We start from the raw sequence: 21,550 nt of genomic DNA on the forward strand, positions 1-21,550 counted from the left end.
GCTCCAGCCCCGCCCTCCCCCTCCGAGCGGCCACAGGGAGCGGCGCGGCGCGCGCGGTGTGACGGCAGCGATGACGTTCCAGGGCGCCGGCGCGCGTGGCGGGGCTCGGCATGAGGTGAGGGCGAAGGGGGGGCTGGGGGAGCGGTAGCTATGGCGACGGCGCGGCCATGGCGGCGGCCTGCGGGTCCCCGCGGCCTGACCGGCCCCACCGCCCCCGGCCGGGCCTGCAGCCCCCTGGCCGGCGGCGGGAGGCCCAGGCGGTGGTGGGCCTGAGGCGGCGGCTGCCAGCAAGCGCTCCCCTCGGGGAGGGGAGAGGCCCTCGCCCTCACAAGTCTCTCTTCCCTGGGTGAGGCCTGGCCGGCGCCTCTGCGACCCGCCCAGGGGTCTCTGTGCGTGGTGCCCGGTGTGGAGCTGGGGCCGGGCAGAGCGGGTAGCAGCCCTCCAGCAGCACCCCCCGCCCCCGCTTCACCTCAGGTTACTCTGAGGGAAGAATGGGGCAGACCGGGATCTCGCCGGGACCTCGGATACGGGGGAAAGGCGGGTCTTTCCAGAGAGAACGTTGGGAAGATGTTGGTCCTGCGGCGATGGGTGACCTCCAACCAGACCCAGCGCGGGGGCTTTTATCTTGCAGGCTTAACTCATACCGAGAAGCGTGGGCAAACTAGGCCAGCAGTTTCCAGCTAGGGAGAAGGGGAATGCTGAAGAAAAACACTGGGGTGCTCTGGCCTCTGGATGAAGTCTTTCTCCTCTGTGGCAGATGTGAAGAATGTAATGTTTATTTTTGAGTCAACAGGGAAAGGAGGTGTGCTTTGCCAAAACCTTAGCATAGGGAAGTGAGCTGGCTTGGAGATGTCAGGAGCCACAGCGAGGAGCTGTGGTCTGTCGGGGAGGGAGGATGGGAGCAGGACCAGCTCTGCTAAGGGTCGAGCACAGCTCCTTTTGGGAAGAAGAGACAGCATGGCTTGTTACCCTGAAAGGGGGGCAGTGATCTCTAGTTGGGGTGTAGATGTCTGAGGTGGGCAAGAGAACCGGTTTCCTTTCAGAGCTAGTTTGCATCTCTCCTATCAACGCCCAATCTTAAATTTTCCAAGAAGTCAGGAGAAATGTCAGCCTAATACATTATCTAAATCATTGGTTTCTGCCTTCGAGCAGCCAATGCAGAGTCAGAAAATTTGGACCCCTTTGGACTGGCTGTAGTGGAGGAAACCATTTAGAGAAGCATAACGCTACTTTTCAAGTCTCCATCCTGTGAATGAACTGTGGACAGGGGTTCTGTCACTTGAACAGACATTACTAATGTTTCCTTGTACCTTTAGGGGAATTCTGCATTTCATTCATTGTCTTTCTGGCATGCAGCTCATGGAGCAAAGACACTACGGAGTGTGTAATTCCTTACCACTGGGGGTATAGGAGGCAGAAATAGCTGAAGAGTGATTATGACCACTGCTGCTAATAACTGTTTTCTAGCAACCACTGCTTGGTAATGAATTTTATCAGAGACAGAAGGGATCCAACAGTAGGATCAAACCAGAAATTTTTCCATTTGGCTTACTGGGATCAATATCACATTTATTAGAACAAAGAGAGGTCATTGTATTTTGGCAAGGGGGAGATTATTTCAGTGCTTAAAATTAGTTAATGTTTAAATCTAAAAATACATTTGTAAAAGAACAGAAATTCGTAATTTATAAATCATAATAAAGAGCTTTACTAAACTGTTGTGGATTGTTTGGTACAGATGGAAATTCTAGTTTACGAGAACAGCAAATCCATGTGATTTGCAGCCTTTTTAATGGAATGATTACATAATGTCTATAAAATGAATAATTTCTCTTCTAGGACTTTATGGAGATTTGGATACTCTGCCAGACTACTGAAAAATAATCATTTTAGGACAGCTGCATCAAATACATCATTTCCAGCAGTTTGGATGTTATTGACTCAATATTCTGGCAGAATACCTGGGTGCTGTGTAGTAGTTAAAAAAAATAGTTTTTTTACAATGCCTGAAACTGTGGAGGATAAAGCTAATCTAGAACTGTATTCACCGCATCCTGAAGTGCGTGGGATGACACTACTCAACAGGGAAGCTTTTAAAAGGACAGTTGTTGTTCCAGTTCTTAAAGTCAAGAAAGAAATTGTAAATACATTGCTAAAGTCCCTAAAACATACAGTCCTACAGCGTCCTGGTCTAAAGCGCGTGGTTGAGGATCCAGAAGATGAGGACAGTAGACTTGTTATCCTGGATCCTCATAAAATACCAGAATTCTCATTGGGAGAATCGGAGCAAGAGGTATTAAAACAGCTTAATGTTCGTCCTGAGGTGTCCAAGTATAACTTGGAGCTGACTTATGAGAATTTCAAGTCGGAGGAGATCCTACGAGCAGTCCTTCCCGAAGGTCAAGAAGTCACCTCTGGATTTAGCCGTGTTGGTCACATAGCTCATCTTAATCTTCGAGATCATCAGCTACCATACAGATATTTGATTGGTAGGTAAAACAACTCTTCTTAAAAAAGCAATTAATATATTTTGTATATTGTTAAAAAGATACTTTTAACAGTTATTCTACTGGTAAATTATTACTTGTGCAAAGAAAACTTTTGAGCACTTTGGTTTATATTTTGACTTTAAATAGCCCTGTGCTGATGCTGTAGCTGTGCACAGAAGGGACAGTTCTCTCCTTTTACAATAATTGTGGTCTCACTTCACTGAGCGTTGGGTCAGGGTGAAGTATGTACCTTAGAAGGATGTCACATTGGCAATCCTGAATTGTTAGAGGAAGGTTGTTCTAGTACATGCTTACTTTTGTTAATTTAACTGTGAACAGCAGTGTTTGTATCTCTTGTAGAACATTAAGAAGTTGTAGTCCCTTAACCAGAATATCTTTTGCCCTCTCTTTCAGGGCAGGTTATAATTGACAAGAATCCGGGAATCACTTGTGTAGTGAATAAAACCAGTATTATTGACAGCACGTACAGAAATTTTCAAATGGAAGTGCTTGCTGGAGAGAGCAACCTGGTAACCAAGGTACAGTTTTTTTTTTTCCCTTGTTATTTTTAATTTAATATGTTAAAACCCAAAGGCATCTACTGGAAAGATGTAATGAAGAGATGCTATTAAGACCATTCCTTTGCATGTTCTACGTTCATTTGTCCTGGTCTGCCAAGACCAAACTCACAACCATCAGGATCATGAAGATAACATATTCTTTCAAGTTTACAGCCTAGATTTTAATGATAGGTAAAAGCAGCTGAAGTAAACTTTTCTTACAGAGATACTAATTACAAACTTGTAGCGAGGGGTGTTTCTCACTCTGAAGCCAAACTACTTAGTGGATCTAAGAATCTTAGATTTAAGAAAGTGTTGTTTTTTAATTTCACCAACCCTTGTCGAGTGGCTGGTATTGAACATAAGACTGTTTTTAAATCTCACTGGCTTTGCAACTTAGACAAGATTTTGCCTGTGCCTTTTTCCTTTCTGTCAGCAGCAAGACAAACCTCATCTCTCCTGTTTTGACATTTTTCAGGTATAAAGCACTATGTAACTGCCAGCTATTCTTCACGTAGCGTTTCTTGTCTTTAGCTGGAAACTTGGCCACTAGTTTGACCAAGAAGTATTTTTCCTAACTGTTAGCAGTTTTATGCTTTTAGAAGAGAAAATGTTAAATTATCAAAAAAGTTGAGTAGCTTGGTAGAACATCCTGTACGTGCACAGAGAAGGCATTTGAATCGTCAAGGCAGAAGCAGTAATCAAGTATTACGCAGATGGTGTTAGCTCATTAAGCATGCATACCACTGAGCTGCACACCGAGGAGTGCAGATACATTTCAGGATGTTTCTTGCTGGCAAAACAAATGATGCAGTGATTGGGATCTGAAGCTCCTTTACTTCAGAGTCACACAATTCAACTGTGGTGGTGCAAAGTCAGTATTATCTTGCATCCCACTCTCACCTGAATGAATACTGTTTCTTTTTAGGTCTGTTCTTAAGATAGCGGTCATCCCAAAGTTTGGGTTTGGATCAGTTTCCAGACTCTGTCACCTTGAGAGATAAAGCACAGTATTTTTTCAAACTGCAGAATTGGCTCCCAGTGGCTTTGAATTTGTCTGACTGTTGCCATTCTTGTGCCGTATCATTCTCAAACGCTTATTTACTATGTGGACTCTGCTAAGGAGGGCTTGAGGCATCTTCCCAAGGTCTGCTTTCAATAAAGGAGTTGTCAGCTAGCCACAAAGCTCTGGAAAAGCCACATACTTTTTCATACTTTTTTTTTTTTTTTTTTTTTTATGGTCATTTTAAGTTGCTGCTTTATTTCCACCTGATGATTGAGACATGCATAAGCCAGCCATCTGGACTGACAATTAGAACATTCCTTATGGCTATTTCTGATGAGTAGATCTGTTTATACGAGATTCATGTGTACTACTAATGGGACAAATGCCAATGTATGCATTACTTTTTGATAAAGGACCTCGTTTTTTAGCAGTCTTAATTACTGATAATGTTTAAACTTGCCTGGAATTTGAACACAGAGGCTTAAGCAAATGTTTTGGACTTTCAGGTCAAAGAAAATAATATTGCATATGAATTGGACTTTTCCAAGGTCTACTGGAACCCACGTCTTTCCACAGAGCACGGCCGTATCATTGAGCTTTTAAAGCCCGGTGATGTCCTTTTCGATGTCTTTGCTGGGATTGGACCTTTTGCTATTCCAGCAGCAAAGAAACAGTGCCATGTATTTGCAAACGATCTCAATCCTGAATCCTACAGTTGGCTCCTGCACAACTGCAAACTAAACAAAGTAGACAACAAAATAAAAGCATTCAACATGGATGGCAGGGACTTCCTCCTGGGGCCAGTAAGAGAAGAACTAAGTAAAGAGCTCCCACTTCTGAAAGAAGAACAGAAAACCTCTTTTCATGTAGTCATGAATTTGCCAGGTTTGGCTATTGAATTTCTAGATGTTTTCAGGCACCTCTTGGTCGGAGAGCCGTGCAGCACTGCTGGCCTTCCCACAGTGCACTGCTACGGTTTCTCCAAACATGACAACCCCGCCAAAGATATTCAAGAACGAGCTGAAGCTTCACTGGGAACCTCCTTGGATGGACGCTGTTCTACTTACCTGGTTAGAAATGTTGCACCAAACAAGGAGATGCTGTGCATCAGTTTCCAGATTCCGGCAGACGTGCTGTACAAGAGGCCCTGCCCTGATGAAGGTAAGGAATAAGTCTCCCGTGTGGCACTCGGATTTCAGGCAAAACCTTTTGCTGTCTCATGCTGGTCCCACCTTGTCAGCCCTGTGGGCCACTTTAGCAGTGTGACAGCGATTCTGTATTTGGTTGTGAGCAAGGAGGTGGCCGGCAGGACTGAGCGCGCATGTGCAGCAGCTGCAGGGCTTCGTGCGCTCTCAGTAACAGCGGTTCCGCTCCTCTGATCCCAGCGTGAGCCTCCACAGAAAAAATGGTGGACTGGATAGGATCATCCCATAGGCCATAAACCAGGCCATTATGTGTTAGATTCCTACTGGGGGAGGATGGGGTATCTAACATCAAGCACACGTATCCGTTAGCTAAATACTTGAGAACTGGAGCTTCATTTTCACCCAGGGTAGAATGGCGGTGAACTCCCAAGTGACCACTCCCAGTTTTGACTTTCTCCCTTATGCTTGCCCAGGCTCACTTTAGGTCTGGAGTCACTACATCAGCAGAATCTGGGTTCTGTGCAATTTAATTGAGAAATGGATATCCTTAGAGATCTTTAATGTTGAATTTGATTTTTATTTTTCTTTTCATAATTGGTCTTTTCTTGAAGTACTGGTAGAAGGTAGTTGGTTTCAGTGATCTTGGGCTTTGCAGTACGTGACAAGGGGGGAAAGGGAGGAGCCTTTCCGTCTCCATGAACTGGAGGAACAGAGGTTTTGATAAAGCTTTAATGCCATGAAACTTATTTTTAGGCTGTTGTTGGGTAGCACTGAGTTGTAGGTCAAAATGTAGCTCAATACAGGGTTTTTTTAAGTCCTTTCTGGCATTTAGTAAAGATCCCCCATTATTGCTGTAACAGTTTTCATTCACAACTGTTAATCCTGATTTTAACTCTCACCTCTTCCTGTTAAATCCCTTAAGTGTTACATGGCTTGTGGTTTAGTTCTGTTTACTGTACATTAAATAACTTACTTTTTCTAACCTTCTTCCAGCAAAACCAGCCTCTAAACGTCTGTGTACCAGCAAAGATTTTTCTGAAGAAAAGTTACCGAGTTGAAGACTGCGGTAACTACCTTAGTATTTTGCGTAGGGTTTCCTTAGGTTACCTCTGGTTTACCCCTTGAGTTATTTGAAGCAGACCTGTGTCACCCGTCTCAGGTGCCGAGATGTGTAGCGCGTGTCGCAGCTTTCCTTTGTGAGCCTTGCTTCCTGCATTTACCTTTTTTTTTTCTTTTAATTGTGAGATCAATGAGCAGATTGAAATTGTTGTTACTATAAAAAATAAAACTTCACTTTTTTTGTAATAAATGCGTTTTGGTACTTTTCTGCTCTCTATTGTTTCACGCCCCGTGAGAGTTCAGTGGCACAGACTGGGATAGTTTTCTGCTGTGTCATTTCCATAATGTGCGGTTTGTGGCAAAAGCAGATTTTTATGTTCTGTCAGGTCTAGCAGGATGACTCGCAGAACCCTTGTGTTGGATTCTCTTTGACAAATGGTTTTGGCGTTTAAGAATATTGGATTACTTGTTAGCAAATGCACAAACAGCTCTTCTGTAAGCAAGATAACCTTTCTAAACCTTAACCCAAGATACAAAAAGGCCCAAATAGCCATATATACTTGTTCCTAGGCTTTTGGAGTAATAAATGCTTTTTAACACTGAGATTTAGTTAGGGATTGGTTGACTCCTAGCTTAGCGTTTGCCCACCATTAAAGCAGGAAAGACTCTAATGCCATTTGCAGATTAAGTACACGCTTGCGTTGAAGCGCCGGACTGAAACCCAGTACCTGGCGGAACAGTCCTGTCCTCTTGAAACCGCGTCCTCCTGTGGTGGTTGTGCCTCTGCTGTCTCCCAGCTCTCCCCTGCCTCCCCCACTGCTCCTCTGCTGCGGTCCCTGGATGATCTCTCCGACGGGCTGCCTGTATTCTGCAGGGATTCGAAAAGCCTCTGCCTTTGATTTCCTTTTCTTGCCCATCCAAACTATTGTTGGGCAATGTCAACCACAAATAGTTTGTCTGGCCAGAGAGCTTGGATCAGCCTCTCTGTTTCAGGTGTCTTCCTTCGGTCCAAGCTCAGCGCTCACCCCAGCAACTCGGTGACCAGATATCTGTCACCCTCCCTGGCTCTGCTGCTGTGGCTCCATCACTGGGGACTGTACCTCGATGCTTTGGTTCTCACCCAAACAACCGATAAGGCCTGTAGATTTGTTTTGCTCGGTGGCTTTATGCTGTAGCCTCGCCCTTGGCGACGCGGCCGGTGCTTTGGAGCCAGCCTTCACAGCTTGGTTACCGCTAGATCGCGTTTATCAAACCGGGGGAAAAAATTATCATGACTCACTCGTACTATTTTGAAAGCTGCTGTAGAGATTACTTCCCTGGGCTGCCCCTCCAGCCTCAGCATTCCTCCACTGGCCTTTAAAGTGATGGTGCAACAGCTTTAACCTATTTGTCCTCGCTGTCAATGACAGGCACGTCATCTCCTCTTCCCACCAGTCACTGCTCCTCTAAGAGCAAGCGCTGGACTCTTGCCTCCAGCCTGCCGTGCCATCTCTGCTGCCTGTGACATCGGCTACCGCCACCGCCTGCTTTCCTACTGCCGCCCTGTGGGGTTCCCATGGACACCAAAAGCTGCTCTTGTTCTTTCAGAGCCGCCACGGACACGTCTGTAGCGATAAGGCTCTCCACCATCCTGGAATGGTGTGGTCACCTGGTGACCTGTGCCAACACACCTGCCTGTCCTGCCGGAGACGGCAGGTCCCTTGGACTGAGTGCGTTGCCTCACAGTCCAAATTTAGGGCTTCTTGGCACAACTGCACTTGCAGAAACCTGGCTTTGATCCCCGTTTTTGTGTTAAGCAAGTCAACTACGTAACTCATGTTCAGCATGTGACTGAAGTACCCCAGGGCAGGGAAGGATTTTTAGTTCGTAGAAGTTTCGTCCACGTGAGGATTAAATGCCATTGTAGTTTTAGCAGCAGAGCTTTAGTTTGGGTGGCAGTCAGTGGATTAGATCCGGAGCTATACTCCTAACCAGGGGCTTTTCCGTATTTCTGTGCGTTGCCACGTCTGTGTATAACCCTTCTACATGAAATAGCAAACGACAGATAACGTGCATGCAAGTTGTATGAGGGTATTTAAATGATACATATTAATATGCATATGCAGTTCTGCATTCCTGAGGGCGATGACCCGAGGCTGTGCAACCCGAATGTGAAGCAGGTGGTGGGGGAGGTGTCTTCACCAGCCTGAGCGACCCCAAAATTGTACACACAGGCCCCCCCATGGTTCCTGCTACTCCCTCCCAGAGTCCCAAGCAGAATCCCGGAAGGACCATGCTATTCTGTATCGGGGGAGAGGAGACGGGCTGTCAGGCGTGTGTGACAGAGGGAACAAATTCCCTAGCTGGCTGCTAGGAAAACGATCAGCCTGGCGGTGGTGGCAGCCAGCTACCCCCGAGTGAGGGAACAGATAAATACAGGGCATGTCAAGGAAAGGAGGAAGGGCCGCAGGCAGAAAGCAGCGCTCGTCCCTGGGCCAGGCTGCAGCACAGGCGTGCCGGCGGTCTCTGAGCCGCGTTGTGCGGCTACACACAGAATCCTACTACACCCAGCCACAGGCGCGGTGTCTCCAGGCAGGCGACCTGCCCCTGGCAGGGAGCAGCGCTCCACAGGCTACAGCCTGTTCCGCACCCCCGCCTTGTGTGCAACTGTACCTGCGGGCAGCAGTGCCTGTCGGCAACTGGGCTGGGCACAAACAACAGCATTTCAGAGAAAGGGCAATGGGAAAACTGATACCTCCCTCCACTTTCCTTAACATAGGAAGCACCGACTCTGGAAGAAACCTTTTTCTTCTCTTTATTACAACACAGAAAAAATACATTCATTTAGTACACTCCTCGGAGCAGTGTTCAGCAACTGCTAACGGCTGACCCATAAAGCCTGGTCCCGGCTTTCCTCCAGAGGTGCTCGCTGTCCCGGGCCGTTTCCAGGCTCCTGCAGTTTATTCACACTCACAGCGAAGACCAGTCCTGCCACGGGAAGCCCACCTCCGCTGCAATTAGTCTACCTCCCACCACAAGGAGAAGGGAAGGAACATGTAAAAGCAGCAGATCAAGTGGAAAGGGTCATCCCAAAAGCCAGACAAAGGGATGTTCCTGCCTAAAGAAGCTCCTGAACGTGTGACAGGAAAGTTGCAAACGGAGCTAAACAGGAGAAAAAACCTAAGCCAATTTTGACTACTTTAATGACCGAGCCTTGTATCAAGGCTTCTTAGATTGCTTCTACAGGAACAAAGTTGAAAGATTTTGAGCTAAAGATTTGTTTTCCAGACAAAGGTAAGAACCAAGTGACATCAGGAAGGACCCTGCATAAGAGTTGTGTCAGCATAGTTCCAGGGTTTCTCATCTCATCCAGCTGGCAGGAGGAAAAACCCACTTGTGTGGACTGGGGAAACTAGTTTTATGGGAAAAAAATGCAGGCTTGAATATTGACACTAAATGTTATAATCAAAATGGCATTTAAATGCTTGTGCAAATAAAAGCCTGCAATGAGAGTAAAACCACAAACTTCAATAAAAAAGTCTGGCTTTATTTAAAAAAAATTTACAAGTGTATTTCTTTAAACCTCAAACATATACAGCCGAGTTATTCACATCTTCCATTAGATGTGGCTTATTGCTTCAGCCTCCCTCAGCAAAGTGCCACATGACTAACGAGTTTCCCCTCCACAAAAACCTATCTGCCATTTCACAAAGCTCTGGTGCAGATGGGTTGGGGTTTGGTGTTGTGTTTTTTTTTTTCCTTTAACACTTAAACACAGCTGGTTTGACACAGAAAAGTGACCGGAGCTTAGCTGTTGAGCAGATGGCAGCAAATTTACCCGACCTTTGCTGGCCTGACTTGCTTTCCCCTGTGTTCGGTGTCCCCTGGTCACAGGCTGATGCTCACCGGCTAACAGGGCTGCCAGAAAAGGCCACTGAAAGCATCCTGTAAGGCCCGGTGACAAGCAAGAGAAGAAGTGTAGCCTCCAGCAAGATCCTGCGGAGAAACGGCTCGCACGTGGTTGAGATACCTAGAACAAAGAGAAGCATTCTCTTAGAGCGGAAATAAACACCTGCGTAGTTCACGGTACAGGGCGGTCGAGGCTGCTTTTGGGGAGAAAGGGAGGAGACGGAGCTGCCTGCTGTGAGCCACCTACGAAGGTGTCAGCGTGAGACTGCCCTTCGTTAAAACAACGACGATGCTGCTGTACCATCAGACACGCTGCCCCGCCGGCACCGGAAAACATTCCCTCTTCGCAGCAGGTTGCACAGGGTTAAGCACACGCACTGGTTTGTGTTTTCTGTGCTCGTTCCTGGGGAAGGGTTTGCGTTTCTCCCCCCCCAGCAGTTCCTTCTAAGGTGACACCACACAAGCTTTCCCGCGCTCCCACAGGAACCGGGGGGTTTCAGCTCTGCCCAGTTTCTGCTGGGCGCTCCCCAGAGCTGCCTGTGCCGGCTGCTCCCATGGCAACAGGGCTGAACTTTTTGCTCCCGGGCCTATCTATCTGGAGTAAGTCCACCGACAGCAGGGAATTAGATCCGTAGGAGCCCGTCATCAACATTTTGGCTGAAGAAGCCTCTGGACTTCCCGATTAATTAAGCATCGTCAGCCATTTGCAAAGCCAGCTAATTTTACAGCAAACCAGCCAGACTGATGAGTTGACGTTGAAACAGGCTCCCCACGCCGGCGCTGCCGTAAGCTCTTGGCTCCCCTTTAGCTCCTTCTGAGGGCTCCAACCCAGCCGTGCCCACCCAGGGCTCCCATTAAAGGTGTCCGCTCCAGGGGGCTTGAGTGGTTTCATTCAACGCTGGGACCCTATAGTTCTTGCACCCCATGTAAGGCAGGTCCAAGGCCAGATCCTCAGCTAGTTCTGCACCCAAACCCCATCCAATACAGACGGACGCAGGCTGTAGCCTCTCAGGGTCAGCACAACCACCATCTCAAATTCTGAACGCCGGGTAAAACACCACAAATGGGAACCACTCTTCACAGTCACCGCGTCAGCCACTGAGCTTCAGCTGGCTGTTTGGATTCATCACTTGGTACGTGTTGCTCCTGGGAAGGTTGAGTCATTCCACCTCTGGCTTGGCAATTCAAGCATAAACTTGCAGAACGCATACAGCCTTTTATAATGTTATCCCGAGAAACCTAAAACAGCTGCACTTTTGGCAGGAAAATACAGGACCACCAGTAAAATATCCAAAACAGTTCCATCTTTTAATTTATGACTGTACACTGTTTCCATAAAGAGTATATAAAACAGGTCAGATTTTATAGGTAAGACATAATAAACAGTCATACCCATTGATGCCATAAATGTGTAGAAAAAGAGGTTACTTAGAAATGATTAATTACAGTTTTAAAACTTTATTTCTTGCAGCTAATAACCACAATGCACAGACATGAGCAGCGTTTCTGGCTGATTGTTGGTGAGACGCTGAAGCCGGGAGACTGAACTTGCCTCCTGTGGCCAAGTTCAGCCACTTTGTACCAACTCACGCTGGAGTCTGGTCCTCGCTTCTGTGCACGGGTTCCCGTTGGGACGGGCATGGACAGTAGGGGACAAACCCTTTTCAAAGTGTTTAGTCCAAAGGGAATCTACAAACACAGCGGCAAAGCTGGTCCCATCTCTTAATTTGCATGGGAAGACGGTCTGCAGAGGGCTCCTGTTTTGTGGGAGAATGCATTTAATGGATTTTTATTCTTATTTTTAACATTCTTTTTACTTGTCCCTTAATATTTCAGGAGGAAAATCTCATCCTTCCCAAAGGTCTTTTACAACTGCTGTGGGAGACATGAGCTCCTTTTCCCAGCCAGAAGTGATGAAAGGTGACTGACAACAACAAATAATTTCCTTCAAAATACTGGTGTGAAACTACCTCCACCTCCAAACCAGAGAGTCTTATAAAAATCAAATCCCATCTCAGATTTTACTTCTATCGCGTTTATTTCATTGCACAAACTTCACTTTCCACTCATGCACGGAACAGCTCAGAGAAAACGTGATTACTTACATTTCTGTATTAACAATGGTTGGTTCTGTATTTTTCATTACTTTTCTTATCCTTTGTTAGTTATATATCACTAAAAGGAGAGAGGCAGAGTCTATCATAGAATAGTTTGAGTTGGAAGGTATCTTTAAAGGTCATCTTGTCCAATGCCTCTGCAGTGAGCAGGGACATCTTCAACTAGATCACGTTGCTCAGAGCCCCGTCCAGCCTGGCCTTGAATGCTTCCAAGTATGGGGCATCTACCACCTCTCTGGGCAACCTCTTCCAGTGTTTCACCACACACAGCGTAAAAAAATCCTTCCTTATATTTGGTCTGAATCTACCCTCCTTTAGTTTAAAACTATGACCCCTTGCCCTGTTGCAACAGGTCCTGCTGAAAAGTTTGTCCCCATCTTTCTCATAAGCCCCCTTTAAGTACCGAAAGGACACAATAAGGTCTCCCCAAAGCCTTTTCCAGACTGAAGGTCCCCAACTCTCTCAGCCTGTTCTTGTAGGAGAGGTGCTCCAGCCCTCTGAGCATTGTTGTGGCCTCCTCTGGACCTGCTCCAACAGGTCTATATCCTTGGGGGCCCCAGAGCTGGACACAGGACTCCAGGTGGGTTGTCACCAGAGCAGAGTAGAGGGGCAGAATCACCTCCCTTGCCCTGCTGGCCACGCTGCTTCTGGTGCAGCCCAGGATGCAGTTGGCTTTCTAGGCTGTAAGCGCACATTGTTGGCTCATGTCCAGCTTTTCACCGCCAGTACCCTCAAGTCCTTCTCCTCAAGGCTGCTCTCAATCCCTTCATCCCCCAGCCTGTATTGATACCAGGGGCTGCCCTGCCCCAGGTGCCAGACCCTGCACTTGGCCTTGTTGAACCTCATGAGGTTCACATGTGCCCATTTCTCGAGCCTGTCCAGGTCCCTCTGAACGGCATCCTGTCCCTCAGGCATGTCAACTGCACCACTCAGCTTGGTGTCATCGGCAAACTTGCTGAGGGTGCACTCGATCCCACTGTCTATGTTACTGATGAAGACACTGAACAGTACTGGACCCAATACGGACTGCTGAGGGACACCACTCATCACTGATCTCCACCTGGACATTGAGCCGTTGACCACTACCCTCTGGATGTGACCATCCAATTGTTTTCCCTTTTTTTAGGTCATCTGAAATTGGGGTATTAGTTTCATAAGAAGGCCTGATTTACAGCTATTACAGCATTTATAGTTAATTGGTATGTTAATTGATATGTGATATAATTGATATATCACATATCAGTTATACATCATCATTGCCAAAAAAGCTCAGATCAACTTTTACTCCAGCAACCCACGTTAATTCTCCATACTCCTGCGAAACAAGCCCGACGTGCTGCTGGCTGTCAAGTGAGGTCTTTATTTTCTTGTTAAGTATCTAAACTTACTGCTCTTGACCCATTTAATTACTGTGGTACACCAGGCAATTGCAAAGAATCTGCCACGCTGAAGCCACACAATGAGAAGCAAATGTCTCACCGACTTTTCCACACCGATCCCCATCTGCGTTGCCTGAATCCATTCCAGCAGCATCCCTCTGAACCGGGCTCCCGGGGCTCTGGCAGAGCTCAGCGCATCTTTTCACGTACACCTTCACAACGGCAGCAAGAAGAAGCGCTTGCCGAGTTTTATTTCCAAAAAGTCCAGCTCTGTTAGGCCTCGGGACCCAGAGGTAATTGCTCTCACTAGTTAGCAAATTCCAGCACACTGGGTCTGTTTTTCATGGGTTTATTTTAAGTACCTGTAAATCTTATAAGCAGAAACCAGGAAAAAGACGTTTGCTTTTTCTGGTGCAGTTTTTTAATGTAACTTGTTTTTACTGAGGGCAGACTAAACTCTGAAGTTAAAAAAAGCCTGCACTATTATTTTTGAGGAGGGCTGAAGGGCTGTGTGTTCCCTGGCCCAGGGTTTCACACTTCCCCTTCACCGCAATGCCCCCGCTCTGCTGCGGGCTCTGCCCAAACAAGCCCCCTCTCCTCAGCTGCAGCCATTGCATGTTAATCTCCCCCATTAACCTTTCACATCAGTTAAAACACATCGTATTTTGTTCTTCATGAGCCTTTAGGGGGCTCATTCCTGACCTTTAGTTTCTCATCACCATGTGGGGAAAAAAAAAAAAAAAAAAGCCTCCTGTTTCCAAGGCAAGAGGTGTGATTCACACTTGATCCTGACCAGCCTCAGCACCAAGCCGGTCATTCCAGGGGGTGGGTTTCCTTCGTGTTTCCTCTTTTCCAAAGGCCATATCACCATCACTTCATCGGGAACGACTGGGACCGCTGAAGAGTGATGCGGAAGTGCTCGGCGTGGCAGTGGGCACCATCTCCCGTGCCTTTCCACCTCTGCCCAGGCTGCCACAGCACCGCTCGGTATTGCCGTTTGTGAAAGCCAGAGGACCCAGCAGCAGCTCGTCAGATTGCAATGGCCGAGACCAGAGACAACTGCCAAACGTGCCCCCCCAGCTCAACAGAACAGGCTGGCTTCAGAGAAATTCAGGAAAGACTTCAGAAACGGAGAGGATGGAGATACAGCACAATCAAACCAGGCTTAAAAATGCCCCCAAAAAACCAAGCCAAAAAATAAAAACCCAACCTCGAACATGCAACCAAGAAGCCAAATAAACCTCTCTGCACTTTCCTGTACCCACCCAACTGAAAGTATCAGCGCTTGGGATTATTTCACACCATCTTCCACCATCTACCCAAGATAAACACTGCTCCATTGGTGTTTCTGCAGATGCGTTAGCAGAGAGAGACATGGAGTACCCTGTATTTGGCGTCCAGATTTTACTTTTTTTGATCTATTAAGTATTTTATGGGGGTGAAGAAAAGAAAAATCACTCACAAGTTGTTTGACACACAAAAAAAAAAGATAATGTAATGCTATTCCACTGAGCAGATTTACTGCTCATCTGATTATCCACAGTATCCAAGACACAAAGTAATGCGGCAGACATTAGATCTGGGAAATTCTCCAGATTCATCATTTAAAGAATATAGTGGTTGCATGAAAGCAACCCAAATACTCTTGTCTGGAAAACTGTGTAAAGCATTAGCAAGACAGCAGTAAGCAGTGTGTTCCTCAACCTTTCTGGAGACAGTATTTTCATTAGATTTACCAAGTCTCTTAAAGGGGGCTACTGATGCATTATTCAGAGTATTCTCGCAGAGACTGGGGTCTTATCAGATGAGACAGGCACGTAAGAAACTGGATTTTCTCTGGCCTGTTTTTTGTTGAGGAATGTGTGGCCTGGCTTACTCTACAGCCCCTGAGCAGGTGAAAACCGAGCTCCTCCGCTCAACCCTGTTTTTGTTTGAACCAGTTCTACCACAGTCGGTCCATGCAGCCAAAGAAGAATTTGCTTATAAAATGAGCCGAGTTCATTGCTGTTCTTCATTAAATTGCCCTGGGAAATTAATCTGGGAACAGGCTTTCGGCAGGTGCTGTTCAAATGTGGTGTGGCTCTCCCTGTCTAAGGTAGGACAAAACCACAACACACAGGAAGCTGGCACTCAAAGCAATAGCAACTGACACCTCTACAAAATAACCCTGATCCCAAGTCCTCAAAAGTCAAAAAGCTGCCTTTCATCTATTTTAACAGACACTCTTTGGGCACTATTGTCATATTCAAATCTTAAAAAAACGAGCCAGCTATTATTGGTATCAGAAAATCCTGCCAAACACCAGCCAGTACGGCCTGTTCCAACATACAGTGTCACTTTAACACAACCATGAACTCAGCAGAGGCTCCTCACAGCCCAGCTCAGTCCGTCCTGCAGCCCTTGCCCCATGCCTGAGGTCAGGCTTCCAGCCCCGATGGCAGCAAGGCATCTACCATCGGCCACTCTTCTCCACTCTCCAGGACAGCAAGAACTAAACGGGAAAAAAATGTATTATGTTCCCTGTATTGTTCCCTGGAAAGGAGTAGCTCCATGGCTGGCTCAAGGAACCAAGACATCATTTGGTTGATAAATACAGCTTAACCGTTTTAATCACTTTAATTTGAAATAATCCTGTTGGCCAGTCTGAGTCAAATGCCCAGGCCTTGCTCCTCCTCATCCCTGCACCTGGAAAGGCTCGAAAACACTGAGACTTTGAATTCCACATAGCCTTGCTGGCTATAAAGTAAATATTTTCATGAATTCAGACACCAGAGTCTTCTAGAAGTGCAGTTCTCCCCAGCATTAGAAGAAAAGTTAGTCCTGTGTCACTCAGTATTTTTTTCCTCCTTTACTTCAGAGGGAAACTTCAGCCAACTTTCTAATAAGGAAAAGTTAAAGTCTTCATCTTGCAATAAATTCTTCAAAATCAGATTCCTACTGACTCTAATGGGTCTCTATATATTAAAATGAAAATTTAAGAAAAAAATTCTTAATTGGGATTATGAGTTCATGCTTCCTAGAACTTTTATTTTCCAGTTTTAGGTCTTCTAAGTTCTGTTCTACCAGAAATAACTCTTCCCAGCAGAAAAGCCAAGAAACCTCCCAACCCACAAAATCAATAAAAGAAATCTAGGACCTCTAGTGATTCTTTTTAGCCTCGTCCATCTGCTTTTTCTGAATATCAGTTTGTTTCAAATGCTGTCAGATTGTCTCTGGGCAGGAGTACAAGTCAACTGCATGTGATGAAACAAAGTTCTTTAAAATGAAAATAGAACAGGTCTGCCACAGCCCACTTCAGCTAAGACGAACAGCACAAAGGTGTGGTACCGGACACTGAAGGAGAGGAAAAAAAAAAGCCTAGAAAAGTACTCTTAGTCATGAAACAGCTGTCTCTGATAAATCCAGTTCTGACTCTCCAAAGCTAGAGATCACGGATGAGTTATTCCTCCCTCTTTTCCCCTTCTCCCTTATATCAAAGGGCAAACATTTCAGCCACACGTGCCCAGCAGCATCCCGGGGCTCAGTGCTCTTGCTCTGAAAGCAGCAGCTTCACCCCTCACCGTTCAGCTACTGCAGTGATCAATAGAAGAATCTCCGCAGTGTTTAACGCAAAAACTAAGGCACTTTTGCTGTTTCACATAAACTGTTTCCTCTTTTAATGGTGAAACACATACATATACTGTAAGATATATCTAATTATCTGTACCAGAGATTTTATTAAAAATTACCTAGGACATTGTTAACTACAGTTGTGAATCTTGCAGCAAAAAAAAATCTTTAAATGCAAAGACACAAAGTCGAAGAAGCCATGCTTGCTGGGGGGAAGAGAACAGAATCACATTTTCCCATACTGCTTTCCCTGAACACTTCCTCTTTTTGTGATGAAATCCAGACTCCAGAGACCAAACATTTCCACTGGAAAGCTAATACATTGGGGGATGGAATGGAGGGAAATTTTCTTGTGACAGCCATCTCAAAATACATCTTCAGTGCTCCTAAGTGAATGAGTCATAAAAAAACCCCACCAAAACAAAACTCTTCTACTGGTAAAAAAAAAAGTTTAAAGGAAGAAAAATTTGCGAGAGCACCTGGTTCTCCAGTATTTTCCTAGCACTGCAATTCTAATGCTGTTCTAGTTTTTGAGACCAGAATCGGGTACCCACATTTATTTTAACACACAGATCAACAACAGCCTTTGGAGTAACTGAGAAGTCAATGCTGTTGCCTGAAGGTAAGATGAAAAAGCATGGAGAAATGAAGATCAAAGAACAAAGAAAAATGCCTTCTGCCCTACGGAAACTGATATAATTTAAAAAAAAAAAAAAAAAAAAAAGTAGATGTTTTAAAGTGTAAAGACAGGAAACTAATGATGAAAAATGTTTTATAGAAAAAAAGGAAGCTTCATACTACTCTGACCTCATATGCATTTTCTACATTTTCTGTGCCGCAGGCTGAACGACAGTCCCGGGACACCACTCGCAGGTTGTGCGTACAGGTTTCTGCAGTCACTACTGTAACAAAAACTTTTAGACAACTCCAGTCCTGCTGCAGGGTCCTACCTAAGAGGGCGCCAGCCTTGATACAACTATTTCATGTGGAGAAGAACCATAGACTCAAAGTACTAAGGACTATAGACTTACAGACTATTGACTTTAAGCACTGCAGACTATAGACATAAAGCCTACAGACTTAAAGCCCTCTGAAATGGGACATAAACCCCTTAAACAGCACAAATTGACCTATATCCGTCTTCGACAGAACTGAAACTCCAATTACACCTGTAGACAATATGTTAAAAATGTTAACAGGTTAAATAAATCTTTTTTTTTTTCCACCGAGGAATTATCTGAGCTAGAGATTTATATTCAACGAGAATTCACATGTGCAAATCCAGCCTATGTTTGGTAAACACATTTTGCACCCCACGTGAGCCCAGAATTCACTGTGGGCATCTGTGTATTTCCTTTGATAATAAACAAATGCTACATTTAATCAGGTTCTCTTAACATTTGACCCATCACTTGTGTAACAGTTTCAACCTTTGAAAATGTAAATACAAGAGAGCAGCCATTCCCGTCTTTGCAGGAGACTCGGTGATCTGAGCTAACGCTGGAAAGCTCGAACACACTTTCAAAAGTTAAAGCATTGAAAGAGGTCAAATTGTTTTCCTGGGTTTGTTTTTGTTTAAAACAAAAGAAAAAAAAAAGAACGCCCTGAAGCTGCTAGAGGACACCATAATCCCCAACAGGCGAACTTCGGAAGAAGGAGCTGGTCTCTCAGCTGGTCTAAGTCAACTTGTTTATAGATTTCTGTGCCGTTACGGGGCAGATTCAAGACAGCGATTATCTGAAAGTTCTCATTTTAGCAAGTGACTGCCTGTTTGAAAATAAAAATGGGAAATGGAAAGCAGAACCTGCAAACATATTAATCCTTTGCAAGCAAAGGAAAACTAAAGGCTACCCAATTTCTTTTCATTCACGTGTTTCAATGCAATAAAGGATACAAGTTCCATGCTGACTTTTCTTTCTCCAATTGTTAGGGGGCTTCCTCACATCCCACTTTCCTCCCAGTAATTCCTTTAGTTGTTTCAATGGCTCCATGCAAGTCAGCCAAGAACCATCACGGATTATGCTGTGTAAACAGTTTGCATCTTGTTGCCCACAGCCCATCTCAGCACCACGCTCTCCTGCTGGCCTTTCCAACACCATTTCCAAAATATGCACAACCACTACCATTTGGATTAATATTTTTTTTTGGTTTTGTTTTTCTTCAAACTAAAAGGTTTTCTGCCTAAACTCTTTCCCCAATAGCTGCTTGAATCCATTACGCCTGCGTCCTTAGCTGGCAACAAAAGGTTAATGTTGATGTCTAGAAACCTTGCTGGGAGGAAGCTTTCCTTTAGCGCAAGTGACTTCCGTAACTCAGGTTGCTGCGAGCAGAGGGGCTGGGAGCACTCCTGGACCATCGGGGGCACCTGGTCCCCCATTTGTCAACTTCCTGAGGTCACCCACCAGCTGTCTGTCCTCTCAACACCCAGCCCTTGCCACCGCGGCGAAGGCGTTCTCCCTTGCTCGGGTTTCCAGGTCTGAACTTCCAGATACAGTAAATCAATCAGCCACCACAGAAACTGCTCAAACAACTGCAAGTAAGCGTTTTAGCACCCTTGAGCAGCCTCGCCGCGTAACAAGGACACTGCAGTCCCAGCTGGAATCCAACAAAGCACTCGCTCTGCATGACTAGTATAGATTACACTCTGGAGGGCTGCAGAACTGCAGCCACATTTAGTCTGTGACTAAATCAGGCTCCACTCATACTTGACCCCGGGAAGAATGTCATTGAACGCAAGGGCCTTTTCTCAGCTATGATCTTTTCTCTTTTCAATGCCTACATAGACCATTAAGCCATCATTTCTGTAATTGTAAAGTAGTTCTCTTTTTAACATATTGCGGAAATGTTTTGGGATGGCTTGATCTTCCAATTTTTCATCTTTCCCCCCGCCCTCCAACTCCACTCTTCCTCCCACACATTGTGTTCAGGACAAATTCACCAGGAGAACACGGATAGGTTTAAATAATAATTATTACGCTGAGGAAGCCAACCATCGCTTTGTAACTTACTACCTGAGTCAGAATCGTTTTCACAGGCTTATCTTTTTTTTTAAGGGTAGGGCAAGTTCAGTCTTAAAGACATCACTGTGCCTTTCCCCACGGCTAGGGGAACGCTTCCCTGGGTTCAACTCCAGGAATACAGCACCTCTTCTGTAGGTAAAAAAGAGAGAACAGAACTTTTATTCTGAGAAACAGTTCTTTTCGACACACAAATTCTTCTTTTAGGATAAAAATTCCCTACAGTTCCTCACACTCTGCCCTTTTTCTCTGACTTCCACACACCCCACCATGTACCATAAATCCCCCAGCACATGGCAAGCAATCCATACTGATGAACTGGGGCTTTGAGCAAGCTACATGAAAGAGATTCCTCCTGGACCAGCTTCCATGTAAATTATGCAGCTGTGAAGCGAAGGGAGCCCTTTCCGAACAGAGCGCTCAGTCAGGAACACCTACAGAAAGAAGATGGAGATGCACAGAGACTTTTCACCCCCCTTTTTCAGTACATTTTGCTTGATGCACAGCTCTGTGGCAACAGACCGCAAGGACAGTTATGGCTGTACCACGACTGCAGAGCACAGGACGCCCTGCCACAAGCAGAGAGGAGACATTATTGCCCCGGAAGCCTGGTAAGGACCTTGACTTTGGGCCTGAGGCTGGAAAATGGACTGGCTGGCGCAGTATTAGAGTTTTTTTCCAAATTGAAGGAGCATGTTTTAGTCCCAGCAGAGGAGGACAGAGCCCCTGGGTGACTCGGGTGTCAGGCATGGTCACAGCCGGGCTGCATAATAAGGGAGGCCAACAGCCTCCTTCCCCCCTATGCCCTCTCCTGGTTTGCCTCCTCCATCTACCTGCACAGCTCTGAAATGCCACTGCAGGGCACCAACCTCAGCCAGAACCATGAGGCTGGGCCTAAGGGGAAAGAAACATCACCTTCTCCCCGCTGCCAGCATAAAGGACCGAGAGCAGGAAAATAACACCAGAAATACATTTACACAGCCACAGGCTTTACCCCTAAATCACTTCTGGTGGAAAAAACATCATTGGAACAAAGAAAAAGCTGTATATAACCTCAGCTTTGAAAGTACCGTCTCCTCAAGTCAGCCAGTCTATTCTGTTTTCGCTGTGACACAGCATGCTCTGCTCTGACAGAGTAGCAACGAATTCATGTGGTAAGGTAATTCCAGTTTGATATGGCTCAGAAACAAAATAGCAGAAGATGCACAAGAATTTCTAGAGGGTTTTTGACCTCTGACTGATCGGGTAAGTTAAGTCGCCAAACCTAATAATTATCTCAAA

The 21,550-nt window shown here is 45.7% G+C and overlaps 2 protein-coding genes across 3 annotated transcripts in view; one reads left to right on the top strand and one right to left on the bottom strand.

Moving 5' to 3' along the window:
* The first annotated feature begins 32 nt into the window (after positions 1-32).
* On the top strand, positions 33-6,507 carry TRMT5 (tRNA methyltransferase 5). Its single transcript, XM_074149636.1, has 5 exons — positions 33-115; positions 1,840-2,489; positions 2,904-3,028; positions 4,562-5,216; positions 6,194-6,507. The coding sequence occupies exons 1-5, from the start codon at positions 111-113 to the stop codon at positions 6,256-6,258; spliced, it is 1,500 nt and encodes a 499-aa protein (XP_074005737.1). The 5' UTR covers positions 33-110; the 3' UTR covers positions 6,259-6,507.
* A 2,529-nt stretch (positions 6,508-9,036) lies between these two features.
* The window catches only part of MNAT1 (MNAT1 component of CDK activating kinase), a 141,092-nt gene continuing 128,578 nt past the window's right edge, over positions 9,037-21,550 (bottom strand). The window contains exon 8 of one of the 2 annotated variants that reach the window (XM_074149844.1): positions 9,037-10,268. In XM_074149844.1, the coding sequence (XP_074005945.1) occupies positions 10,148-10,268 (121 nt within the window). In that variant the 3' untranslated portion in view covers positions 9,037-10,147. The remainder of the gene's footprint in view (positions 10,269-21,550) is intronic. The other variant, XM_074149845.1, reaches the window with a different exon arrangement.

This window comes from Numenius arquata, chromosome 6 (assembly GCF_964106895.1).
Source record: "Numenius arquata chromosome 6, bNumArq3.hap1.1, whole genome shotgun sequence".
NCBI classification, from domain to species: domain Eukaryota; kingdom Metazoa; phylum Chordata; class Aves; order Charadriiformes; family Scolopacidae; genus Numenius; species Numenius arquata.